We start from the raw sequence: 25,568 nt of genomic DNA, 5'->3' as shown, positions 1-25,568 counted from the left end.
CTCACAGTATGCAGACTTTTTAATTTCATAAATTAAAAAAATTATGGCCATGGAAAATTGATCCTCACACACCAAATTAAAGCCATTTACTTTGGATACAACTTATTCAAAATGTGTTCCTTGGGAGAACACACTCATGTTATGTACCAAGTGTACATATTCTGAGAGCAGTCAAATCACCTTTGAAGCTTGAGAAAACTTTGATAAGCAAAATCATAACAATGGTTACCAAAAGAACACAAAACAACTATTCACACAAAATAACACGGATGAGTTGTTTTAAATCCCCTTTATAGAAAGTGCGGCCTAGAGCACAACATCTGGTTGGTTTTGACAAATATATCTGAATTTTAACATATTTCACTTAATGGAAAGGGTTACCCTTGTGAAGACTAAGCCAGAAAATCCTTACGAATGGTTCTTCCATTTTGAAATCCAATCATTGGGTTTATAAGAGTTTACACAAAATGTTCTTGATGAAGCATCCCCATTCCCATCTGTAAAACACATTTTAGCTCCAAAATAAAATCATTCATCTACTTTTAACTTCAAATCAAGGGGAACATTACTGAGAAAGTCACAACAAGGTGGCATCCTTAATACATAATAATGACATATGCAGGAAATGCACCATTATTTATACATGTGACGCGCTGTAAATTGCTTCCATCATCAGAACTAATTGTAGTGATTATTAATGCAGTGTTATGAACTGTCAGAATTGCTGTATGTAATTACATTTGTGCAAATGCTTCATTACCTGCCTAATGAATCTGGCATATATGCACATGTAAACCACTGTTTTTGTTAACATAATGAAGGACATTTTTTTTTTGCACTAAGCCGCTGATGTAGAACTGGTTTGACCTATCTTATGAAGTTCGAGCATCCACTGCTACAAAACCTTTGATCTGGTTTATCTTCACACTTGGCAGAAGATGCATCTATAGTGTCAGCTATTTCAATAATAGCTTTGAAAGAGAAATTATTGTCTATTTGGATAGTACCCAAAGACTGACAGATTCAGTACGCTCCTCAGAAGAGGTGGTCTGACCACTGGCACTTACGTTAGGGTTTGCCTCTAAGTAGTTGTAGAGGACGTTGGCACAAATAGTGAGGTCTCCGGGATTGAAAGGATAGCTGCGGCTCCAGCCCTGGGGGCCAAACCTCAGTCTCCCAGCAACACAGGCATGGAAGTAGCACAGAGAGAAGAGGATGCTTTTAAACTCCTGCTCCTTGGAGCACACTTCAAGTGTATCCTGGGAGAAAAGAAAAATGTTTGATTATCCATCTGCGTGGTTTCCAAGGGCAAGGGTCTGAGTTTTCAATAATCTCGTGTAGGACTCTGAGATCCAGGATGGAGGTAACGTGCGGTTTTAAGCACGGCTGCCTGCCCTATGAGAGCATAATAGGAGACTGACTATTTGGCATTTGTCAGTCTGTTGATTTAAGAGGAAGGCTTTTGTTTTGCTTCAGTTATTCTTCTGAATGCTTCTGAGTTCACTAGAAAATGAGACAATTCAGTCTGACTACTGGTAATACTGCTTGAGATCATCTTCCCCTGCAAAATTTTCCTTGTAAAATCTGGATGACAAAAAGACACCATCTTAGTTTCATCACTGTAGCAGAATACTAGTTAACCTCCTGGTTAATTCCCACTGGTTCCATAGGAATACAGATTATCTGGGCACATGGCCACCCATCAAAAAACTATTTTCCAGCCTCGCTGCAAGCCAGATGTGCCATATGACCAAGTTTTTTGCCAACAGAATTTGAGCAGAAGTGATGAATGCAACTTTCATGTCATTTATTTAAAAGGAAATTGCTTGCCTTAGTTGTCACTCTTTTCCCTTTTCTGTGGGCTAGAAATGATGATGATTGGATGACCATGGAAGCCACGAGTTAGATATGGTAGAGGCACCCACGGGCTTGGGGGTGTGGCTGATCTCATGGAACAGAGCTGCCAATTATGTGTGACAGAAATTATCTTGTTTGAATCACTGTAGTTGTGTACTCTACCTTAATTTATAATACAATCACCACAACAAATGTTTTCCTCCCAATGGACGTAAAGTAAAACTCGTTTTGGGGATGATAGAATGGTGTATGGAAGATGGAAAATATACGCCCTGCAGACTAGATCTGTAAGATTTTTTTGAAAATGCAGAGGGAAAGTTGAATCCTGGTATGCTACATCGATGTGCCATAAAATTAAAAGGTGAAAAACAGCCATCCGATCTATGGCTTAAAGGTAACACTGTACCCATTCTCAGATCTGGCAGTTCTGTGAGGCAAACAAAGACAAGTCGAGGACGACGCCTTTAGCTGATGCTGGGCAGCAGAGGAAGATAAGACCAAATCTGTGCCTTCCTGCCTTGCCCTTTAAAGTCGTCAAATTACAGCCAGTCTACATTTAAAACGAATCTGACAACTTGGGCTATCTACAAAGTATATTTAGCACCTTTGAGCTGGGAGCTCAGATCTGGTCTCCCATGAGACTTCTGGTAAAAGTCTAAACCAAGATTAGATTTGTTCTCTTGGACCAGGTCCAAAAGAGCTTTTTAGTTGCTTTTGATAGTATCGCTTTCATCAGAATCCAGGGTTACCAACAAATATAGTTCTAGAATTGGCCAGGCCACATACAGCACAGATCTAACTAAATCACTAGGTCATTCTAAATCACTGGGCCATTTCTAGGCAATTTATGGGGCTTGAAAATATGCAATCATTAAAAGTAACTTTTCCACAACAAAACATCAAATAAAAGCAAGCTTCTTTCTTGTGAGAGAAGGAAAGAAACCATTTAATTGGAATTAATCTTGAAGGATATAAAAATATATTACTTTTAAATGTAAGAAATTTCTAGGAGACCAAGTAGAAGTATCAAAATTTTACTTAGGAATTATGATCTAACAAGTCACCTAACACCTCCCTGAACGACAGACAGTCCACAGAAAACCAGAGGCACTACAATAACTAAGTATATTAATTCCATCAATGTTTCATACACCTGACATAGGTTTATCCTCAGTGCTAAAAAAACCACAAGCCAATGCCCATTTCATTATGCTTTGATAATATAAATGCCATTGGAAGAAAATGTGAATCAAGCTTTCCTAAGAAAAAGTCTAAGTCCACCTAACATTCCACATTTCAGGTCAGTTGTATTTTTACAAACCAAATGATGAGCCAATTCATATCAGAAAATATATCAGCTAGAAACAGCACTGTCAACAGAGAACAGGCACCTGCACACACATACAGTGTAGTATGCACACAGATGCCAATTTTACATGCACAATTACCAATTTTTTGTTTCTGCTGCAAATCTTACAGAAAAAGAAATCCATATTCTTACTTTAAAAATCTGGTTTTCTGGGTAGGAAAGGAGCCCAAACAGCACTCCTTTATGACATCATCTTCAAGTGGCAGATGCTATTGAGCTCAAGGAGGCGTAGGGAGGCAGCATCCTACAGGAAATGATTCCTTACCTCTTGGTCACTTAATGATCGCAATTATATAAAGGTTCTGGAATGGTCTGGGTAATAAAGAACTAATATTAAATGAACTTTGTTCAGTATAAATACACATGTCAAAGTTTGGAGGTAAATTCTGATTTGGGGAAATTTCAGACTTAATTTGACTTGAAAATTAAAACATGCAAAACAAAAACACCCAAACAGAACAGTTAACTTGTCTAGATCCCTTGGGCACTTTTCTCATCTGAGCAGAGCACCTGGGCAACAGGAGCAAGTAGGACTCATTTCCTAACCCAAATGTGTACCACGGCTGATGACATTTATCACCCTCTGTCCATGTCACAGCCTTCAGCAAGACAGGGCCACAGCAACAACAGAGAACACCCAGGATGATACAAGGGGACTTGGGAAAGGAGGAGGTCTGTGACAGAGACCACTAATAGCCTGCTCCAAAATGTCTTCTCACCCACATTTCACTGGGCATATGGCGCCCAAGATAAATTTACTTTGCCCAGCAGCTAGGTAATACAATGTGACTAAGTTTGACCAATGAGATGAAAGGGGAAGTATTGTGTATTAACTTGTAGGGAGCATCTTTAAAGAAAGTGAACATGTTCCCTTTGTCATCTTCTTTGTTCCTTCTTTCATCCTGTCAGGAACATCATTATGGGAGTTGCAACTCTCACAGCCACCTGGGACCATAGCAAGCCCATTCTAGAAATGATGGAATGGTGAACTATAAAAGAACTGGGTTGATGACAACTTTGTGGTGACACATAGGAGCTCTGAATGATCTGCCTCCAGATTTCTCACGTAGCAGAAACACTTTTTAACATAGTTTAAGCCACTGTTGTTTTATACTTCTTTCATAAGTAGCCAACCATAATTCTAACTGATAAAAGGGTGCTGGGAACCTATTCACAGAAAGCCAGGGAGCACAGGCTAATACCCTTGAATTATATAATCTGAATGAAAACCACCTATTGTTTTCTAACATAATGACAGGGCAGCATTCATAAAACACTCTTAAAATTTTAGATTGTCTTTAGAGTTTTTATTTGGTTGGTTCGTTTTGGCTAAAATAGGTTTGATGGGAAGTTTATTCAGTGAATCACTTTGATTATCTTTGCTTTTGCTATGTATGATCAAATTTAGTCTTAATATTTCAGAGGATCCCTTCCACTAGATAAATATTCCCCCATCAAGTTCTTAAGAGTCTTGCCTTCAGATAATATAAGTGGCTTTCCAGACAGCAGTCAAAAGAGCTGACACTTTCATGAATAAACTAGAACAGGTTGTTCTTAACGGAGGAAGGAACTCACACACAGACTCTGGGGGATCTGCTCATCCCTGTGATTATAGGCAACAAAACGTTTAACGTGCATTTTCCTGAGGAGAGTGTCCATGGTTTTATTAGATTATCAGAGGGGTCGTTATCAAAACAAAGCTGAAGGACAATTAGGCTGAAGCATATCTGTTCTTGAAATGCTCACTTTTCACAAATAAAGTCAATTATTTTAGGGAGTTGGATAAATCCTATTTAAATACATCAAATTCCTCTTTTGTACTTACTTTGGGAAAGAGCTTGAGAGTGTCATAAATGGCCAGAAATTATAAATTGAGAGATGATAAAAAAATACATTCCTACATGCCTGTCAGTTCACAAAAAAAGCATACTGCAAATATGCAATAGATTGAACAGATTGTTTAAATGCCTTCTGTTTACAGCCTACTGTGTTTACAAAGGCTACAAATTACTCAATTATTTTAATTAAGTAATTAACTGTATTCTTCAAAACTATATTCTTAGGGGGCTGGCCCCGTGGCCGAGTGGTTAAGTTGGCGCGCTCCGCTGCAGGCGGCCCAGTGTTTCGTTGGTTCGAATCCTGGACGCGGACATGGCACTGCTCATCAAACCACGCTGAGGCAGCGTCCCACATGCCACAACTAGAAGGACCCATGATGAAGAAATACAACTATGTACTGGGGGCTTTGGGGAGAAAAACAAAAAAAATAAAATCTTTAAAAAAAAAAAAAAAAAAAAAAAAAAAAACTATATTCTTAGGTGGCCAATTATTATAATTCCTTCCTAACGTTGGTTTGGGTATTGGCCCAGAAGGTACTAGAGAAGAAGTTAAGCAAGTTGGCATGCTTCATAGAGAATGATAACATTTCTAACAGGAGGTTGAATTTTATCACCAAGTCATATGTATTTCCTCTGTAGGGCTCATTCTACTTCTAATGAGAATACTGCTTACCAAGGATTTCCAAGAAATTAGAGGAAGGAATGGGAACTCAGAGAACTAGCAATAAAGGAAGCTGAAAGAGTTGATTATGATACAGACAGATGTGATAATTTGGACAAGGAAACTAAGGGTTATGGAGGTATCATTAACTTATGTACGTATCAATTTATTTCTATTTTATTTTGGAAAGAAATGAAATGCAAATAAAAAGGCAGTATGGATATAAGCTCAAAAGAAGGGCTTTAAATTTAGTAATACCAAAACCAGATATAAAATATTAAATATCATACTGAAACTCATCCCATGTCATTATTGTTGTCATCATCCTCGACAACATCAACAAGAATAACAATGGCTTTTCCTCTTTCTGTGGTAAGAGATATTAGTCTGCTATATTTGTCTTCAATAAATGAGTTCCTCAAAAAGCTACATAGTTAATTCTCCTTAAACATGTGGCTGTAGTTTTAGGGTGAAAGCTAAATATACTTTCTACTCATTGGAATAGGGAAAGACAGGGGCAATCCTTTCAAGAGATTAATACGCACACACACAGACATCGAGATTTCACTTCATCTTCTGCACAAGATGCATGAGTGGATGATGGACCCACAGTCTTGTGAGAAGACCTTGACTTTCCTGTCAGACCAGGCCTCTTCAGCTTTCTTACCTGATCGAAGTTGTAGAGGGCTGCATGTAAATTGGCCAGCATTCCTGTGGGGGGTTCATTAGTAATCTTAATGGAATTTTCCAGGAGTCCTTGAGGGATGATATGCTCATTTGGTGTAGGCGCAGACTCAGCACTCATGAAAACCCTGTAATCTCTATGGCTTCCTTGGCTGAATCTTTCAAGGAGTTTCTCCAAGGTTCCTAGCCACTTGGCTACCAAATGGACATTCTGAAAGATAGTATGGCTTATAATTCCCGTGAAACTGAAGTATATTACTTAAATTATAGGATTACGACATTTTCCTATACATAAATGTGTTGAAAACTTGGAGAACCATGATTTAAATTTTCCTTTATTATGTTAGGAAAAAGCAAAAGACAAGAAACAAAACAGAATTGAACACTGAACATATTAAGTGCTTCAAATCATCACAGGTCGTCTTTATAAATCAAAATCTCCTTCCAACACACTTACCTACTTTCTAACACCCACCAATCACTTCTGAGATGGAGTTCCTGATACTTTTCTTGTCACAGTTCAAACTCAATTACTGAGACTTATCTGGGTTAGTTTAATCAAGTATGAAAAATAAAAGCCAGAAAGAAATGTACCTGATCACCCACTTCATCATTTCTGATGGAAACATCCTCTACTCAACTCTTACTCATTAGTATATGGACTCAAAAGGATGTGCGGGATGAAAGGCTATCTGAAAATGAAAGCAGTCAGAGGCTCTCCGTATTCCTAACATTTTATTTTTCTTAACCCCTACAGCTGTCAGAAATCATGAAAGAAACAAATGTCACCACCATTACTCTTTGATTTTCAGTTTTATGATTCACTAATTTTTCCTCCAATATTAAACACCCACAGAGTACAGCTTGGTAGTTGGTGCAGTGAGAGAAGTATAAAGGCCATACCTCACACGCTCCCTGGCTTTGGAGAAGTCCTTGATATATTGATTGAAACATCACCCCCAGGAATATGTAATTATTTCCAACAAAGACAGACATGTAAGATTATGACAGCTACAAAAATACAGAGAAGAAAGGAAAACATGGAAGGGAATAGTAATGCAGGTATTTTTCTTTGAAACAGTTCTGTTGTAAAAAGACCTATGCCAATTTAGTTGTTCACATTATTAGGGTTTTTTTCCCTTGGCAAATATCGAACATTGGCAATTAGAAGAGAAGCAAGATTTTGGAGAAAGAAAAGACTAGCATAATGGAAACTTGCTATATTGTTTGTAATTTACATTAAATTATATCAGATACATTACATTCTATGTATTTAATGTATTTACATTAAATTATATTGGCAGGTGTCATGAGCTGAATTGTGTCCACCCAAATTCACATGTCGAAGTCCTAACCCTCAGTACCTCAGAGTGTAACTGTATTTGGAATAGGGTATTTAAGAGGTAATTAAGGCTAAATGCAGTCATTAGAGTGAGCCTTAATCCAACAGGACTGGTGTCCTTATAAGAAGAGGAGAGTGGGACACGCACACACAGGGGGAAGACCATGTGAAGACGCAGGGAGAAGACAACCATCTCCAAGCCAAGAAGAGAGGCCTCAGAAGAAACCAACCCTGCTAACCCCTGATCTCAGACTTCCAGCCTTCAGAACTGTAAGAAATTCAATTTCTGTTCAGTCAGCCACTCACCCTGTATACTTTGGTATGGCGACCCTAGCAAACATATAGCAAGGTATGGGCTCTAAGTTTCCTTCCCTATATGCTATAATGAGAGTGCTTCTCACACCTATTGTGCCACTGGTACAAGTAAGCAGGAACAAAAGCAATAATAAAACCTGTTTCACAAGCTCATATGTGTCCGAATTCTCTATGTTATGGACTACAACAATCTCTTACTTGAAAAGTTTACCTGAAACAAATGTAAAAATATTCCAGGCAGTGATTTTGGAATCAGGGGACAGAAAAACCTCCAAGCGAGCCACTGTTGAACACAGGTTCACTCTGGAGTCCATCCTGGGAACCATTCTTGAGGATACTGGCTTTGGGACTGGCTAGATTCTTGTGCCTATTTGTCCAAGGGCAGCAATGCCTGTGCAACATTTTTGCTTAATCAATATATCTTGAAAACTACCCATTTTGCCCATGAAAAATGATTTTTTAAATCTATTATGTGAATTCACAAACAATTTGGTGTGCATCTGAGATAAAGAGAGCTGCCATCCTCCTACCTTTGCAATAGTTTTCTCTGGAGTGTGGGCTTTTGATAAAATGCTAACTAAATATCCCTAGCGGGGCTATATCTGATCACAGTAATTGACCATGGTAGAGTTTGGTTAAGAACTCATTAACATGCATACACATCATATGCCTATGCTGATATAATTTGATGTAAATTACAAACAATATAGCAAGTTTCCATTATGCAGTCTTTTCTTTCTTCAAAGTCTTGCTTCTCTTTTAATTGCCAATCGAAGGGTTACTAGAAACCTGCAGAAACTGGGTCAACCAAAAGACTGGGTTAGTCTCTCTCCAATTATTCTATGTGTGAGAGAAGTCATGAAATAGTTACATTCTAAGTTACTGGCTTACCACTAAGAACAAAAATCAAAGGTCTAGAAAAGATATCCAAAAGGAGATCCTTCACAAAATAAGGTCTTTCGGGATTTTTTTATGGTAAAACTTATAACTTGCATTTTGGGGGACAACTGGTAGCTTAGCATAGATATAAAAATAACAGACATTTCCCTTTGAATACTGTGTACTCGTGGGGATGACTGTATTCCTCCCAGATGCTCGCCAGTCTGAGCCGCTGGAGGCATGAGAACTCTCAAAGAGCTCTTTCCTTTGTGGGAAGATCTCAGTGTCCACCCAACTATCAGAGCAACAACTGCTCTCTCTGAAAAAACAAACCCTCCACTGTTACTCACTGACTCTGTGAGCCTCAGAAGGGGACGCACCATCCGAAGTCACCTTTCTAAGGTCTCATCTAAGCAGTAGGCCTTACTCTTCCAGAGGTTATATTCTGTGTGGACTCTGGGCAGCTTCTTAATGAATCCAATTTTATTTCAAGCAGAAATGCAAAATGCATCAACCCTGGATACTGGAGACACTAACAGAGGCCAATGTCATATTTCTGCACGAGGATGGCAGCATGGGCTAGCAGAAAGAATGTCAATTGCTGCCAAACAGACCTGAATTCAAGTGCCAGCTCTGCCACTTTCCAGCTATGTGGCCATGAGGCTCTTCAGACCACTCTGAGGCTCACTTTTCTCATGTTTATGACAGGATGACAATACCTACCTCTCCAGCTTTGCTTAATGGTTAGAGATAATGTATCCTGCAAACTGCCTAGTAAAGAGCCTAGCATATAAATGAAAACCTTTAGGATCACTGTGCTGCCAATCAAATGGCCCTTTCCAGAACTGCTGAGACAGCCAGTTTGCCTTGCTGTAGAAAGAGTCAGCATGGCTCCTGGGTTCCCATAAGGCTTGCCTGGGCTCCATTGGTTCCTGGGTTCTTGCTAGAATCCCCAGCCAAGGGAGCTACCCTAGAGGACACAGGATTGTAGAATCATAGACACTTAGAATGTTAGCCCAGAAAGGATAAAGGGGTTGGCTATTTCAATCCCCTTATTTACTAACAAAGGGAATGTTACACAACTACTTAGGGCAGACTCAGAATTGTGTGAGATAATATATGAAAAAAAGCTGTCAACTTTAAAGCAACATGCAGACATGAGATATTGTGACAACAGTGTTGGCAATCTACACAAGCATGTCTGTCTTCAAGCACTGTTGGAGTGTTCCGGGTATCTGTAAGTGGGGAGAATGGTGGGGCTCCCTCTAACGGCTAGAAAATCTCTCAAAAGATGATAGCCATCCTCGTCGGCAGAGTCTCTTATCACATTTGGAGGTGTCATTGATAGCGAGAGAACCCCTAGGACTCTGCAAATCTCCATGTGTTGTATGAAAGGATCATTCCTGTTGGGCAGGGCAGCCCTGCACAGCCCATCCCCTGTGTTTGTTCCCAGTGTCTTCCATGAAAACGTAATACTCACTTGGAGTATGACCCAGTGTCCTCCTTTGGAAGCTTTCTCCAGTGCCATTTCTGCCACTGTCTCCTGACCTTGTCCTAAAGACACATTGTGGAATTTTCCCGAGTCAATTGTAAACCCAAGTCTTTTGCCTGTGGAAGGATACAATATGGTGAGAGGAAAAGTGAACCAAGGAGAGGTGAGAAGAGTCTGGAATTTTGTGGTCCTATGTCCATCTGTGGTCACTGCTGCCACCTTCTAGGTCACTTTCCTGAAGAATCCAAACTAAATCTCTGTCATTTCAACAAGCAGCATTTTGAGCTCTCCACAGCTGCCTCCTTGCAAGCATTAGCAAAGCCTGTGGAAATCAGTTCCTCTGGTTTTATGGTAATGAAGCTTTTGACATTTTGACAGATGGCAAGCATTGTTATTGAGCTTTATAAACTCTTGCAAGAGTAGCAAAACATTTCCTTCATAAAAAGGAGCAACATGTGGTAGATATCACATCATTTTTTGAACAGATTGGCCCATTGAGTCAACGCAAGAGCCTCTCACCTTGTGAGGCCGTGCTTGAATCGAGCACAGTCAGGTCACAGCTCTATTAACCTGGTATTCTCGGGCAGGCCGTGGGGAATAGCAATCCAAAACACAAAGCGACAGTGCTTTGCACAATCGAATAGACTTGCTCTAATGACCATTATTTAGTCACAGGGGGCACAAGATTACAAGAGCACGGAGAAAATTGCCCTCTGGCCCTCATATAGTCAAAAGGTGGAAAACAGTACAAAAGAAACTTGCATTATGCCAACCAGAGGAATGTTCCATTTGAACATGTCTTCAGTCTATAGTGTTATTAGCTTTACATTTTCCATACACTCAATCTCCAACAGATGGAAAAAAAAAGAAACTAAGATAACTGTGAACCGAAAGGAAGGTCTGGTGGGCGTTGGGCAAGAGGGAGGGCGGGCCAGCAAGCCTCCATGCCACTCACCAAGGATCTCTATGTCTTTAAGGGCATCTACTCCTGGAGAGAGGATGAAGAATACCGGGGTGGCTGGGCTGCTTTCTTCAAATGCTTTAACTAAGTCTAATCTGGTTCTTTCCACATACTTTGCGCCCAGCTTTTCCTCCACAAAATTCCTATAAAAAAGAATAATGCAAAGAACATCATCAGTGGTTTTGACCTTGAAAAGTGTCACAACTTGGATCAGCTCAAACCCCAGGCACAGGAAGGAAGGAAACCATGTTTATTACATGGGATGTTTTATTAAGAATGACAATATGAATCCAACGAGATTTATGCAGTAGTGTCAGTGAAATCCCTCTCTGCTTTAGAAGCTCTGAAAATCAGAAGCCTACATTCCATTTTGGGGGGCTACTGAGACCCCCCTCTGAGTACCATCAGCTGCCTGCATATGGCTTTGTATCCCCCAGATCTCCTGCCAGATCCCCCATTACTTATTAACAGTTCATTAGATTTGCCACAGTGCAATTTTCCAGCCTGCTGGGCTTCTCATGAATATACAAATGATTTTTGGGGTGTTTCTAACACAGGGAAGCTCAATTAAGCAAGGATTATTTTCCAGCAGTTTCAGATTTAGCACACAGTAAGTAGGACTAAGCAGAATTAACTTGTAAAGTAGGGTGTGGCAGTGGCTTCTGCAAAGGGAAACTGGCTGAACTAGACAAAGCAAAAGAAAAAACTCAAGGCACGTGAATACTATTGAAGAAAGAAGAGCAGGCATAGGAAGGATGTTGAGAAAGTCTGGTTGGTGAATTCAAATGAGAACATGACTTGTGTGAATTAAGCAGCAAATTACCAATTTGAAGCCAAAAGGGCAAAGAAAAAGGACACTTGAACCAAGATGTAGATGGAGGTTTCTGCTTTTAAATTGCGTTGGTTGTAAAGTTATAGGATGACAAGTATCTACATGAAAGAATTCATTTTTGTTTGATGTGCAAAATCTGCAGAACCAAAAAGCCACCATTGAATAAAGACGACAGAAATTACACTTGGATAATGCACGTTCTTGGCCTCTGAACTCTGTTGACACCCATCTTTCTTCTTAGAATATTTCTATCGGTTCCCTGTTTTCCCTACTGATTTCAGAATTAAGCTTTTCGGGAAGGATGTTCTGAGTCTGCACACAGACTAGCACACTGTTTAGCAAATTTTAACAATAGTAGTGATTACAATGTCAAAATTTCAGCAGAATCATTTGTCATCAATATGGACTGTAAATGCCTCCGCCAGGACTTAGCCCCGAGGACTAAGTTTCCTCCAGGTTAACTTGCATTTCTGAAAATGCTGACTGCCCCACCTGAGAGCGTATGTCAGTCTGTCAGGGCGCATTGCTCTCAAAATAATCAGCTTCTGTATTAAACTTTTCTTCTTCCATTCTTGCGGTAACTTTTCTTTTTCTGGACACTCAGATTCTACCCACTTCCTCCACTGCTTGGCAGATCCTTCCACATCTCGGTCTATGCCTCGAAATTCTTCCATAAGGGCTACTGCCTGTAAGACAACAGAGGAACAGATACAAATGGTGGGTACAAGAGCTGAAAGTTTGAGATAAAGGCTAGGAAATGTATCAAATCCTGTGTAAATGAGTAGTGCTGGATAGTCTTCATTTCCTCTCCAGATTTACTCGGCATCTTTTCTGCCCTGCTGACAGAGCAATCTCTAAGGATTACTTAAACTCAGCTCCCTGGTGGATTTGGCTAATAGAAGGCACTGGCAGGAGATTGGAAAGCTAAAGAGAGAGGTGGGGATACTTCCTCCCCAGCTCTTTCGCTGCTGTGACGCAGTTTGGCAGTGGCATCGTTCCTCTACTGAATGCCAGAGCTCCTATAGGCTGGCTCTTTCCCATAACTTCATTTTTCAGTTGTCTCAGTAACTGCTCCTTTTCCTCCTTTTTCCATCCCCATCCTTGGTTGATTCTCTTATCCTTCTTCCCATACTTGGAAAATATCCTCTGTTAACCATTTTTTTTATCACTCTTTCACACGTGCTATATGTTTTCTGCTGAGACTCTGACCAATACACCATTGAATTTGAATTTATAATTCTAAAGTTAGATCTAATTAAAAGTTCTATTTAAAAAAATAAATCTAAACATACTTATAAAAATAAGGGATAACAGTTATTTTCCATGCATAGAAATATTTCCTTGTTAGACAAAAAGAGTAGGGCAAAGCTTAGCATATGATGAGCATCTTGAAGGCGTTCCAAAGCCTGGGGGAATAAATTCTTAACAATGGGATCTTCTGACAGAAAAATGGGTTAAGGATTGATAACTGAGGCTGAAGGACGACTACCACTTTTTTCTCTACAATATTCTGTTCTGCTTAAACATTTTATAATGAGAATAAACTACCATAGAGTTATGTAATTAACAAAACTATTTGGAAAAAGTGGAGAAGTATTTTAAAAAAGAAAACCAAATAAAGCAACTAGACTCAGGTAAATAACATAAATTGACTTATATTTCTTGACTTTTACCACAGGTCCTGCAGGCTATACATATTTATTAACAACTTTTCTACCCATAAATAGGTCAAAAGTTACTTTACTTTCAAATAAGAAATTAATCAATCTACTTATACAAAGATTAATTTAAAAACATCACAATATATAGTATATTTCTACAAAGGAAATGGCATATATCACCTGTAGTTTTTAAACTACATTTCTACATTTGAGAGAACTGAGATTTGAAATAAGATTTAGAAAGTGAAGAGCCATGTTCCTAACATACCTTTATAGCACTCCATGACTGAGTAGTTAGGAAGTCAACAGGACTCAGGTAAGTGTGTTCAACTGTGAATCGAAGCAGGAAATCCAATTCAAGAGGGTCTATCTCTTTCTTTCTCAACAAAATCTTGAGAGTACACAAAATTGAAAAGGGTCATTTGGTTTACATCAAAATCATGACATAGGAAGTAGTCATCACCTAATAGACATGGCTGAATAGGCAGAACCACGTCTGCTGAGCATTCCTATACATATATATCTGTTCTACAGCTGAAATCAGGGATCTTAGATTATGTCCATGATCTCAAAACCTTGATCAGAAATCCAGTAAGAAATAATTACAATGGGGCCGGCCCCATGGCCGAGTGGTTAAGTTTGCGTGCTCCGCTGTGGCGGCCCAGGGTTCGGATCCTGGGCGCGGACATGGCACTGCTTGTCAGGTCACGTTGATGCGGCGTCCCACATACCACAACTAGAAGGACCCACAACTAAGATATACAACTATGTATGGGGAGTTTGGGGAGATAAAGCAGAAAAAAAAAAAAAGAAATAATTACAAGGGCTGGTTTATTCCAATTTTAACACCTATGACTATTAGCAACATGTGAAATATGCTTTCATATTTAGTCTTCTGCTATGAGATCAAACTTGTCTTAAAACTTGTTACACAAATGAGACAGCCTCAGATGACAATGGACTGAATTACTAAACAGAAAGTAGAACTAGTATTATAAGTTAGTCCCGGTACAGAAATTACATCCAATAAACTACAAGATGAGTGAGAGATTTTTCTTATATGTGAGATTGAGAAAACCCAGAAATTATTGTTTGCTTTTTAAAAATTTTTAAATTTTTTTCCTTTTTCTCCCCAAAGCCCCCCGGTACATAGTTGTATGTTTTTTTTTTAGTTGTGGGTCCTTCTAGTGGCATGTGGGACGCTGCCTCAGCATGGTTTGATGAGCGGTGCCATGTCTGCACCTACCATCCAAACCAGTGAAACCCTGGGCCGCCAAAGCGGAGTGGGTGAACTTAATCACTCGGCCATGGGGCCGGCCCCTGGAAATTATTGTTTTATAGATACAACTAAACAGATCATGACTTGAAACAAACTTTAAACATCCTGATTACAGAATTGATAAGAAGTCCACAGAATATTTTAGGGGGCACAAATGAAATAGCCTTAATTTCCACATAAAAACTATAGCACCTTATAAAGATAAACAGGGAAAATGTTTGAGTTTTATGCTATTTAAAAATTCTAGACATTTTCAAAATACATTAGGGGTGGTAACATGCATTAAAATAATCTTTTATTAGATAATCTTTTCTTAATTCAATTTATTTCAACAAAAAAGTAATTGTGCCCCTATATCTGAGGCTTTATGTAGATTGTTAGGATTTGAGATAAATCAATTTATCTGTGGCTTCCAAGAGGAAGTTTTAAACAGGTGTGTATGCATGTGTGTGTGTATGTCAAGTATTATCATTCCTTGCCTTTACTGTTAATGAGCAATATGTATAAAAGCAAAAATTTCATTTTGTAGTGCCTTGCTCCTGTTTATCAAATACACTATAAAACACCTACACCCATGTATTCTTATATAACCCAAAGGAATCTACAAATACCAAAAATATTGAAAGAGAAGTGACAGTCTATCTTTATTAACAGCAGGTATTTATAAAACGCCTTCTTTGGGCAAGGCACTGCGGAGGACACGACAAACATCAGTCAGTGACCTTTTGCCAAGATTTGGACTGATAGAAAAAGTTATACAGCAAACGAACCTAAAATGAACATGCTTATTTCATCTACGCATGTCGTCAATGTTTTCTTCTTATCATGGGCACCTTTGTTTAAAAAAAATCTTTTGCAGAAGTCCATATCAAAAAGAGTAAAAGAGTGGTAGGTCTTACTGAAGGTGGAGTGTCACACCCGGGGCTCTTTGTACCCACTCACTGTTTTTTAAAGGGGCTCTGAGAAACTCTTAGGACTACTCGGATCTGGATTCATGACTGATCTCAGAGAATCTCCCTGGTAGTACCTGGGAGGTTCTGTACAGGACCTGAGAAGATAAGGAGAATGTCATATCCATCTGATTTTCAGGGTGATAGCTGACATGGTTGCTTAAAGCGTACACCCACCCACACCAACACACGGTGACCTGTTAGAAGGTTGTCACATGCCCAAGCTCCCTCTGGGAAACTCAGACTCTCCTCATGCCACCAAGGGCTTCCCAAAAGGGTGTCTGTGCTTCCCCTCAGCAGCAGTAAAATACATGATAAACAGAGATGTGTGACTTTGCTTCCGGGGATGCTTTGGAATGACCAACTCCCTCACCTGAAAAGCCATCTGGGACAGGAAGGTGAGCTTGTCCTTCTCAAACAGCGCCTGGCTGGTGTAGAGGAAGACGGCATAGGTTATGCTCTCCATCAGGACTGAGATGCGCCCCTGCATGTCCTCCACCTTGTCAGCCTGCGCGATTGCTCTGTGGAAGAGCATGTTGAAAGACTGCGGAATTCAAAGTGACTGTTAAAGGGTGAAAACTGGTGCCTGGGTGTCTAGCTGGCCCCAGACACACGGGGCTCCAGTTTAAGGTTTATCTCTGGAGAGACAGGATGGGATTTTTATGAGGATTATATGAGCTCTTCGAAGAGTTCCTGGCTTACGGTAAGTGCTCATTAAATGTTTGCTATTACTATTATTATTAACATCATTCCATAAAAATCTATCCACATCTCCTCCCTAGACAACTGAATTGCATCATCTTCTCTCCTTCTACCGGTGTACTTAGAAAGAAAAAAATATATATACATACAATTAATTGTATATTGTAATAAAATACACAGAACATAAAATTCACCATCTTAATATACTTAAGTGTACCATTCCATAGTATTAAGTGTATTCACCTTGTTGTCCAACCAATCTCCAGAACTTTTCCATCTTGCACAACTGAAACTCTGTTACATATCAACTCTACATTTCCTCTTCCCCCTCTGTCCTTGGTAATCACCATTCTACTTTCTGTCTCTATGAGTTTGACTCCTCTAGATCCCTTACAAAGTGGAATTACACAGTGTTTGTATTATTGTGACTGGGCATTTCACTCAGAATAATATCCTCAAGTTTCATCCATGGTGTAGCATGTGTCAGAATTTCCCTCCTTTTTAAAGCTAAATAATATTCCACTGCATGTACATATCACATTTTGTTTATCCATTCATCCATTCATGGGCATTTGAGTTGCTTCCATCTTTAGCCACAGTCATGCACCGCATACATTTTGGTTAATGACAGACCGTATATAAGATGGTGGTCCCATAAGATTAGCACCACATAACCTAGGTGTGTAGTAGGCTATACCAGATGGGTTTGTGTAAATGCACTCTGTGATGTTCATACAACAAAAAAATTGCCTAACAATGCATTTCTCAGCATGTATCCCTTTCGTCAAGCAAAGGGATGACTTGACCGACACATGTCTGTGTGAATAATGCTGCTATGAATGTGGGTGTACAAATACCTCTTTAAGACTATCATCCAATTCTTTTGAGTATATACTCAGAAGTGGAACTGCTAAACCATATGGCAATTCTGTCTTTAATTTTTTTTTTTAAGATTTTATTTTTTTTCCTTTTTCTCCCCAAAGCCCCCCAGTACATAGTTGTATATTCTTTGTTGTGGGTCCTTCTAGTTGTGGCATGTGGGATGCTGCCTCAGCGTGGTTTGATGAGCAGTGCCATGTCCGTGCCCAGGATCTGAACCAACGAAACACCGGGCCGCCTGCAGCGGAGCACGCAAACTTAACCACTCTGCCACGAGGCCAGCCCCTCTATCTTTAATTTTTTGAGGAATTGTCATATTGTCTTCCATGGCAGCTGCACTATTTTATAATCCCACCAACAGTGCACAAGGGTTCCAGTTTCTCCATATCCTTGCTAACACTTGATTTTCTGCATTTTTTTTTATAGTAGTCATTCTAAGGGGCGTGAAATGGTATCTCACTGTGATTTTCATATGCATTTTCCTAAGGATTAGTGATGTCGAAAATCTTTTCATATGCTTGTTAGCCATTTGCATATGTTCTTGGGAGAATGCCTATTTCAGGTCCTTTGCCTATTTTTTTTTGGCTGAGGAAGATTCGCCCTGAGCTAACATCTATTGCCAATCTTCCTCTGTTTTGTATGTGAGCTGCTGTCACAACATGGCCACTGATAGACGAGTGGTGTGGGTCTGCGCCCAGGAACTGAACCCAGGCTGCTGATGTGGAGCACGCTGAACTTAACCACTAGGCCACTGGGGCTGGCCCAACTGCCCATTTTTTTAACAGGTTATTTTGTTGTTGTTGTTGTTGTTGTTGTACCCATGTACTTTTGGCATGCCCTTTGATTATCTCTTTTTTCCTCTTAAAATCACTCTCAATATTTGTTTATTACTCTATTTCATGCCTCAGTAATAATGGGCTATCTGGATTTTTATATATATATATATATATATAATTAAATATATATCTAAACACATCTGAATATCTATAAGTAGATATAAAATATATATTTTTGACTGGTGGACAGGGACTAGGGACCAAAGACCAATTTGCCTTGAATTATGTATATTTGAGTGAAAGTAAAACCCTACAGTGACAGAAACATAGTGTAAATATTGGTAAGAAGGTATTAACAAAGTAGTCATTTGATATTTACATTTAAAAATCAGTTTTAATTTATATGCAATAAAACATGCCCCTTAAGAGTACAGTTTGATGAGTTTTGACAAATGAGATCTGTGCTAACACTTGTTACTGACAGTCTTATAAAATTTTAGCCGTTCTACTGGTTATATGGTAATACCTCATTCTGTTTTCACTTTGCATTTCTCTGATGACTGTTGAGGGTCCTTTTAATGTGCTTATGGGCAATACATATGTCTTAGTATGTCTTATATATTGTGACATGTCTATTCAAATCTTTATTTTTAATGGGGTTGTTTGTCTTATTATTGAGTTGTACAAGTTCTTTATATATTCTGATATAAGTGCTTTGTTAGATATACGTATTGGAAATAGTTTTTACTAGTCTGTGGCTTGTCTATTCATTTTCTTAACAATGTCTTTTGAAGACTATACATTTCTTAATTTGATAAGGTTCAGTTTATCAATTTTTTTCTATCTATTATATCCTAAGAAATCTTTGCCTAACCCAAGCCAAAGACTTTTTCTTAGAAATTTTATAGCTTAGCTTATTCATTTTGAGTTAATTTTGTCGACAGTGTGATATAATGGTTGAGGTTCATTTTAGTCCATTTGGATATTGTGTTGTCCCAGCTCCATTTGTTGTAAAAACTATCTCTTCCTCATTGAATCGTCTTGGCATCATTGCCAAAAATCAGTTGACCATACATTTGTGGGCCTACTTCTGGACTCTCTATTCTGTTCTGTTAATCTATGTATTTTTCTTTAGTTTAATTAGTGTAGGTTTATAATAAGTTTGAAATCAGGTACTATAAATCTGCCAAATTTGTTGTTGTTTTTCAAACTTACTTACTTTAAATCCTTTGCATTTCTACACAAATTTTAGAATCAGCTTGCCAATTTCTACAGAAAAAGCCTTCTGGGATTCTGATTGAAATTGAATTGAATCTATAGATCAATTTGGAGAGAAATGACATCCTAATAATATTGAGCATTTCAAAACATAAACATGGTACACTCTTCATTTAGTTAGGCCTTCTTTAATTTTCTCAACAATGTTTTGTAGCTTTTAGAATGCAGATCTTGTATTCATTTTGTTAGAATTATCCCAAAGAGTTTCACGGTTTTAGAAGCTATTGTAAATAGTATTGAGTTCTTCATTTTATTTTCCAATTGTTTGTTCCTCCTATATAGAAATACAATGGATTTTGCATATTGACTTTACATCCTGCAATCGTGCTAAAATTCACTTTTAGTCCTAGAAGCTTTTTTGTAGATTTCTTATCATTTTCCACACACATGATCAGGTCATCTGAGAAAAAAAGACAGTTTTTCTCCTTTTTAAATCTCTGTATCTTTTCTTGTAATATTCCACTGGCTGTAATTTCCAGTGCAGCATTGAATAGAAGTGTTGAGTGAAGACATCCGTGTCTTGTTCCTGATCTTAGGGGAAAGCGTTCAGTTTTTCAACACTAAGTATAATGTTAGCTGTAGATTTTTGTAGGAGTCCTTTATCAGATTGAGAAGCTACCATCCATTCCTAGTTTGCTCACAATTTTTCTTTTTTCTTCTAACCGGGTGTTGAGATTTGTCAAGTTCTTTGCATCCACTGAAATGATCATCTGGTTTTGCTCTTTTATTCTATTAACATGAAGGATTACATTGTGTGATTTTTGAATGTTTAACCAAATTGCACTCCTGGCATAAATTCCACTTGGGCATAATTATTGTGCTTTTTATATGTGACTGGATTCAACTTACTAATCTCTTTTCGAGCAGTTTTACAACAACGTTCCTGAGGGGGCTGCTCTGCAGTGTTTTGTGTAATGCCTTAGTCTCGTTTCGGTATTTGGGTGACACTGGGCTGACACTACTGATTCAGTTTTATTATTCTCCTTATACTCTGTGGCTGTTCCAAAATCCAACCACACTGTGCTTCTCAGGATTTTTGCACACTGGTTCCATACTACTAGAAACCTGCTAGTTATTCTTGACTTTTTCCTCTTCATTATTGCCCACGTCCAATCCAGCTCCAAGAGGTTATTATTCTAGCTTCAATCATATCACAAGTATATTTACTTTTGAGTCTTTGGTTATCATATCAGTCACCTGCTTAAAACTTTTCAATGGCTTCTTTTGGTACACAGACTATAATCCAAAATCCCCAACATGGTCTACAAGGCCTCATGTGATCTGGACCTTCGCACCTCTCTAGACTCGTGTCTTGCCGTCTTCTCCCTCACTCATTACCTTCCAGCCACATAGATTCATTTATTGCCTGGAATCCCAAACCCTTTTATGGCTCACACATCCTTGTTTTCTCCAAACACTTTTCAAATGGCTAAATCCTACTTATTCTTCAGGAATCAGCTATAAGGTCACTTCCTCTGAGTGGCTTTCCCTGGGCCCCCAGTAAAACAGCCCCAATCATCCCTATTATTCTCTCTCATTGTACCTACCACTTTTATACACATACACACACACACACACACACACACCCCTATATACTTCCATTCATATCTGTTTTTTTCAAAACTGTACACTAAGTGACCAGCAGGGTATCTGGCATGATGACTGATCTCAATAACGATTTGTTTAAACACTGACAGAATGGGCGGATACTGCCCAGAGACAGAATGGGGCAAAGTAAGGAGCATGGACTTTGGAATCAAACAGTCATGGGTTCAAATCCTGGTTCTTACTATTATGAAACGTGAATTCTTTGGTAATTTATTTTAAAATCTGAAAATGTTAGTTTTCTTTTTTTAAAATAGGAGTAAAATACTATACTTTATTGAGATGTTTCAGGCATAAAAATGAACCAAAGTATGAAAGTGCCTTGCACGTAATAGTGGCTTAATAAATAGTTGTTCTCACTCTTTCTCCCTCTATACCAAAATAATATAGAAAATCTCCTTATAAAAAAACCGACATTTTCACAAAGAAAGTATAGGAGCCTCAAGGAGAATTCTCTTGCACACTAGCTCCATAGTGTGAAACTATAATAAACTGTAAGACTCTGTTTAAGAAAACAAATGTATTATGTCACATAGTTTAATTATCTCAAAGCCTTATTAAAAACTATAAATGAAAGTTACTGAGAGAATGAGGACGTTTTTGAGGGTTTTTTTTTTTTGGTAGCTAGATCCTCATGACTCCTTACCAGGTGCACTGATTGCTTGCAAGTAAATTCTAAACTTTCAGAAACAAGCTGAATTCCTGAAGTATAAATTTTTCCTTGCCTATTCACCATTACCTTCAAAGAGAATTGATAGATGGGGTTGATTTTTCTGAGGTCATTAATAACAAAATAAAGAAGAGATGCTCTTGCTGCCACTGGTCTGTAACATTCTCGGGCCTCGTTGATTTTTCTTTCATTTTCCTTAGCTTCAATCACCTACGGTGGGATCAAACAACATAAGTCACTTACTCTTCATATTCTCTATACGTATCCAAGTGATGGAAGGGACATATCTGAAATCAGAAATTATTGGTATTAAAATAGATAACATGTATGGGATCTATGTTCTTGAGTTTTTCTAAAATTATTAAATTCATATTTTTAAATAGTCTTTTTCATAAACTGGGTTTTCAGTGAGTATGGATATAACTCTAGCTGTTTTATGGTTACACATTAAACAGACTTGCTTGTTTTTGGTTCTACAGAATTTGTTCTGAGTAATGTCACCTTCCCGCCTCCCCTCTCTCTTTCAGGGGTTAATAACCCAGCTCTATCGCCTCCCAGGGATAGCTCTTAAAAGTCTGCTGGGTCAATTCAATGCCAATAACTTTATTAGTCAACAAGGTATACAAAAGCAGCCAAGGTCAATAATACATCCAATAGCCATGCTTACTAAAATCCTTTACATGAAGATTCTTATGGCTGTCTAATTCTGACTTTGCACCAGATCATCCATATGCTCATATGCTTCCATTTAGTTTATCTTTATGTATTAGCCTCTGGGTACATTCAGAGAGATAATTAAAACAAAAGAACACCATCAACCAACATATTCATTTTTATTGAAGGCTCAAAAATCTAGTTCTTTTGTTTAAGTCTTTTATCTAAGACTGCTGGTCCTATGGCTTTATAAGATGCAATATTTCTCCAACCTTTTTTATAGACTGGACTCCTCATGTTTACGTATAAAAGGAAATAAAGAAAATGTAGTGCTGAGAGGGAAGTCACTACATGGAGATATATTAAGGAGATAGGAAGAGACATTTTAAGAGACAATTAGAATTTAACTTCAAAGCTAAGACCTAATTTACTTAATTGCTCTAATCTTTACCATCTTAGGAGCCACCTAGAATTCACTTACTTAAAAGGATAGAGTAATTCAGGATTCCACTTCCTTGCTTAAATTAAGACAAATATTTTGGATGCGTGGTGACACAGCCTCAGCTGAGTAATTAATAGATTACTTAGTAATAAGGATATGTTAGAAAGCACATAAGAATTCCTCTTATTTTGAAACAATGGAATTTTAAGAGTTAATGGCCACTTGTGAAAGTTCCAAGTGCCTACCATGCATAAGGCATATTGGGACATGTTGGATGTTCAGCAGGAAGTCTACTCAAAGAAAATTTTTACTGGCTTTTAGAAAATGTCATTTTCCCAGGGTGAATAATGCATTTGAGTACAGCAGGAGACCATCCCTCGCTTGTCTCCCACAACTGAAGGCTTGTAAACAAAACCTCAGCTCTAAGTATTTCACTAAAATGTACAACAGCCTAGGAAACCCGTGGTGAGACTAGAGGATGTCAGTTTGCCAGAAGTAGATGCTAAGCCTTTTTAGATTTTAGGCCATATAAGCCAGCAGGCCCCAATTTTCTTCATATTTGGTCACTCAGAAAAAAATAACAGCCTAACAGAGTCTAATTTGAATGAGTGGATTGCTGCTGAATTAGGAGAAACACAAGTTCAACCATCTCTATCTCTATGCAGAACCCCACACACTCCAATTTTTAAAGGCAGTTTATTAAATGACCTGAATTCCACAAGTTAATTCTCTTAAATAAATGACCAAGTCTGATTACATTTTCTCCCCAAGCACTTCACTCAAAGAGAGCATTAAAACCGCCAGGCGTCCTCTGCCTTTTCCTACCTTGTGCTCTATCTCTGCCACAGTCGCCTTTGTCATCTCCAGACTCTCCACCAGTTTGGTGTCATCTAGAAAGCTCCCCTCTGCCGCAGAGAGGCGCAGAAGGAGGTCGTCCTCCAGATATTTCAGCTCTATCTTAAAGTCATTTTGGTGCTTTGTCAAAACCAACTAACACAAACCAAGAAAAGTGTGGGAAATGGTGGTTAAATTCATGTTTTTAAGCAGAGTTTCCTAAATCATCAATTTCATGGAATCATATATAATAAAACACACAACATTAAAACTATACTAATCATAATTTTTAAAAATTCTTTAAAAACAATTCAGAAGGTATGTTAAGATCTGGGTTGCACTCCACAGTGTAGGATAGGAACATTTATCACAATCATTCAATATCGTGAACCGATAGGAAGAATCTATTCTATACAAAGAAACTTCTGGTTTCTGCTTCAAATCTGAAGAGTTGGAAGTGATCATTTCCATTCTCATGACAGAAAAAAAGCTAATCAACAATCCTTACATCCATCAGAAAACTGAGGTCACAGGGCAAACTACTACCCTGAGATGGCTGAATACAATCACAGCTCATGAGGAACATTTAAGTAGTAATTGGTTAATTGCTAGAGGCAGAGCTTGAGAGGCAGAGCTGGGCTAGGGGCCCAGTCTTAGGGAGCCCTCCATACTTTTGTGAATTTACCACCAGGAGACTCATCAGGTTCTCACAGTGAGGATCAGAAAAAATCTACTCCTGCTTTGGGCAGAAAAGGGGAAAGCAACCATTTTGAAATATGTTCAGAGGAAAGCAACCATTTAAAATATCTTAAGAGCTTTCTGTTCTCTTAACAAAAGCCTGCCCTTAAGGGAAATTTACCAGAGCCTTATCTGACCTGTGGGGGAAGGGTGCTAGACCACTCAGCCTCATCGAGACTTCCTTTCAAGGGGGAGATAAAAATAAGACACTCTTCTGAAGGTCAAAGTCCAGTGACTCAGGCCTACTAGAAAACCATAAGATTTAATTGTAAGGTTATAGAATGCTTCCCATCCACAGCACGTTACCACCACATTAAGAGACTCCAGTAGAATAAAAGTGGATTACAACTGAGAAAGCTGCAAGACACACACTCCATTTAGGAAGGAGCTTGCAGGGAAATGCAAAGACACAGGGGAGACAAAAACAAGGCAATTGAAGCCTATGACACCAACAGCTTCAGTAAATATTATACATAGTCTAACTCCTAGCTATATAAACATAAAACCTCACACTAAAGCTCTACCTTAGTTTGAATGATCTAATACATCATGTCTAGATTTCAATGAAAAAGTAGGAGGCACGCTAAAAGGCAAAAAACACAGTCTGAAGAGATAAAGCAAACCTCAGGTATGGCAGAGATTTTGGAATTATTCCATTGGGAATTAAAAATAACTATGCTTAATATGAGAAGGCTCTAATGGTAAAAGTGGACAACATGCAAAGCCACATGGGCAGTATAAGTAGAGAGATAAAAACTCTAAGAAAGAATAAAAAGAGAATGCTTGAAATAAAAAAACTCTGTAACATAAATGAAGAATGCCTCTGATGGGCTCATTAGTTGGCTGGACACAGTCAAGGGAAGAATCAGT

At 38.5% G+C, this 25,568-nt stretch overlaps 1 protein-coding gene across 3 annotated transcripts in view; it reads right to left on the bottom strand.

Annotated features, from left to right (window-relative positions):
- DNAH11 (dynein axonemal heavy chain 11) overlaps positions 1-25,568 on the bottom strand; it is a 295,727-nt gene that overhangs the window by 19,125 nt on the left and 251,034 nt on the right. For 2 of the 3 annotated variants that reach the window (XM_070264673.1, XM_023639347.2), the window contains exons 67-75: positions 23,952-24,116; positions 22,100-22,240; positions 16,494-16,664; positions 14,160-14,282; positions 12,723-12,916; positions 11,393-11,541; positions 10,426-10,553; positions 6,393-6,620; positions 1,068-1,259 (exon numbers count right to left, since the gene is read on the bottom strand). In XM_070264673.1, the coding sequence (XP_070120774.1) occupies positions 1,068-1,259; positions 6,393-6,620; positions 10,426-10,553; positions 11,393-11,541; positions 12,723-12,916; positions 14,160-14,282; positions 16,494-16,664; positions 22,100-22,240; positions 23,952-24,116 (1,491 nt within the window). Of the gene's footprint in view, positions 1-1,067; positions 1,260-6,392; positions 6,621-10,425; positions 10,554-11,392; positions 11,542-12,722; positions 12,917-14,159; positions 14,283-16,493; positions 16,665-22,099; positions 22,241-23,951; positions 24,117-25,568 lie in introns of those variants that run through there. The other variant, XM_070264674.1, reaches the window with a different exon arrangement.

The sequence above is a fragment of the Equus caballus genome, chromosome 4 (assembly GCF_041296265.1).
Source record: "Equus caballus isolate H_3958 breed thoroughbred chromosome 4, TB-T2T, whole genome shotgun sequence".
Classification (NCBI taxonomy): domain Eukaryota; kingdom Metazoa; phylum Chordata; class Mammalia; order Perissodactyla; family Equidae; genus Equus; species Equus caballus.
Note: the sequence above shows the minus strand (reverse complement) of the source record. Positions and strands in the feature narration are given on the sequence as shown.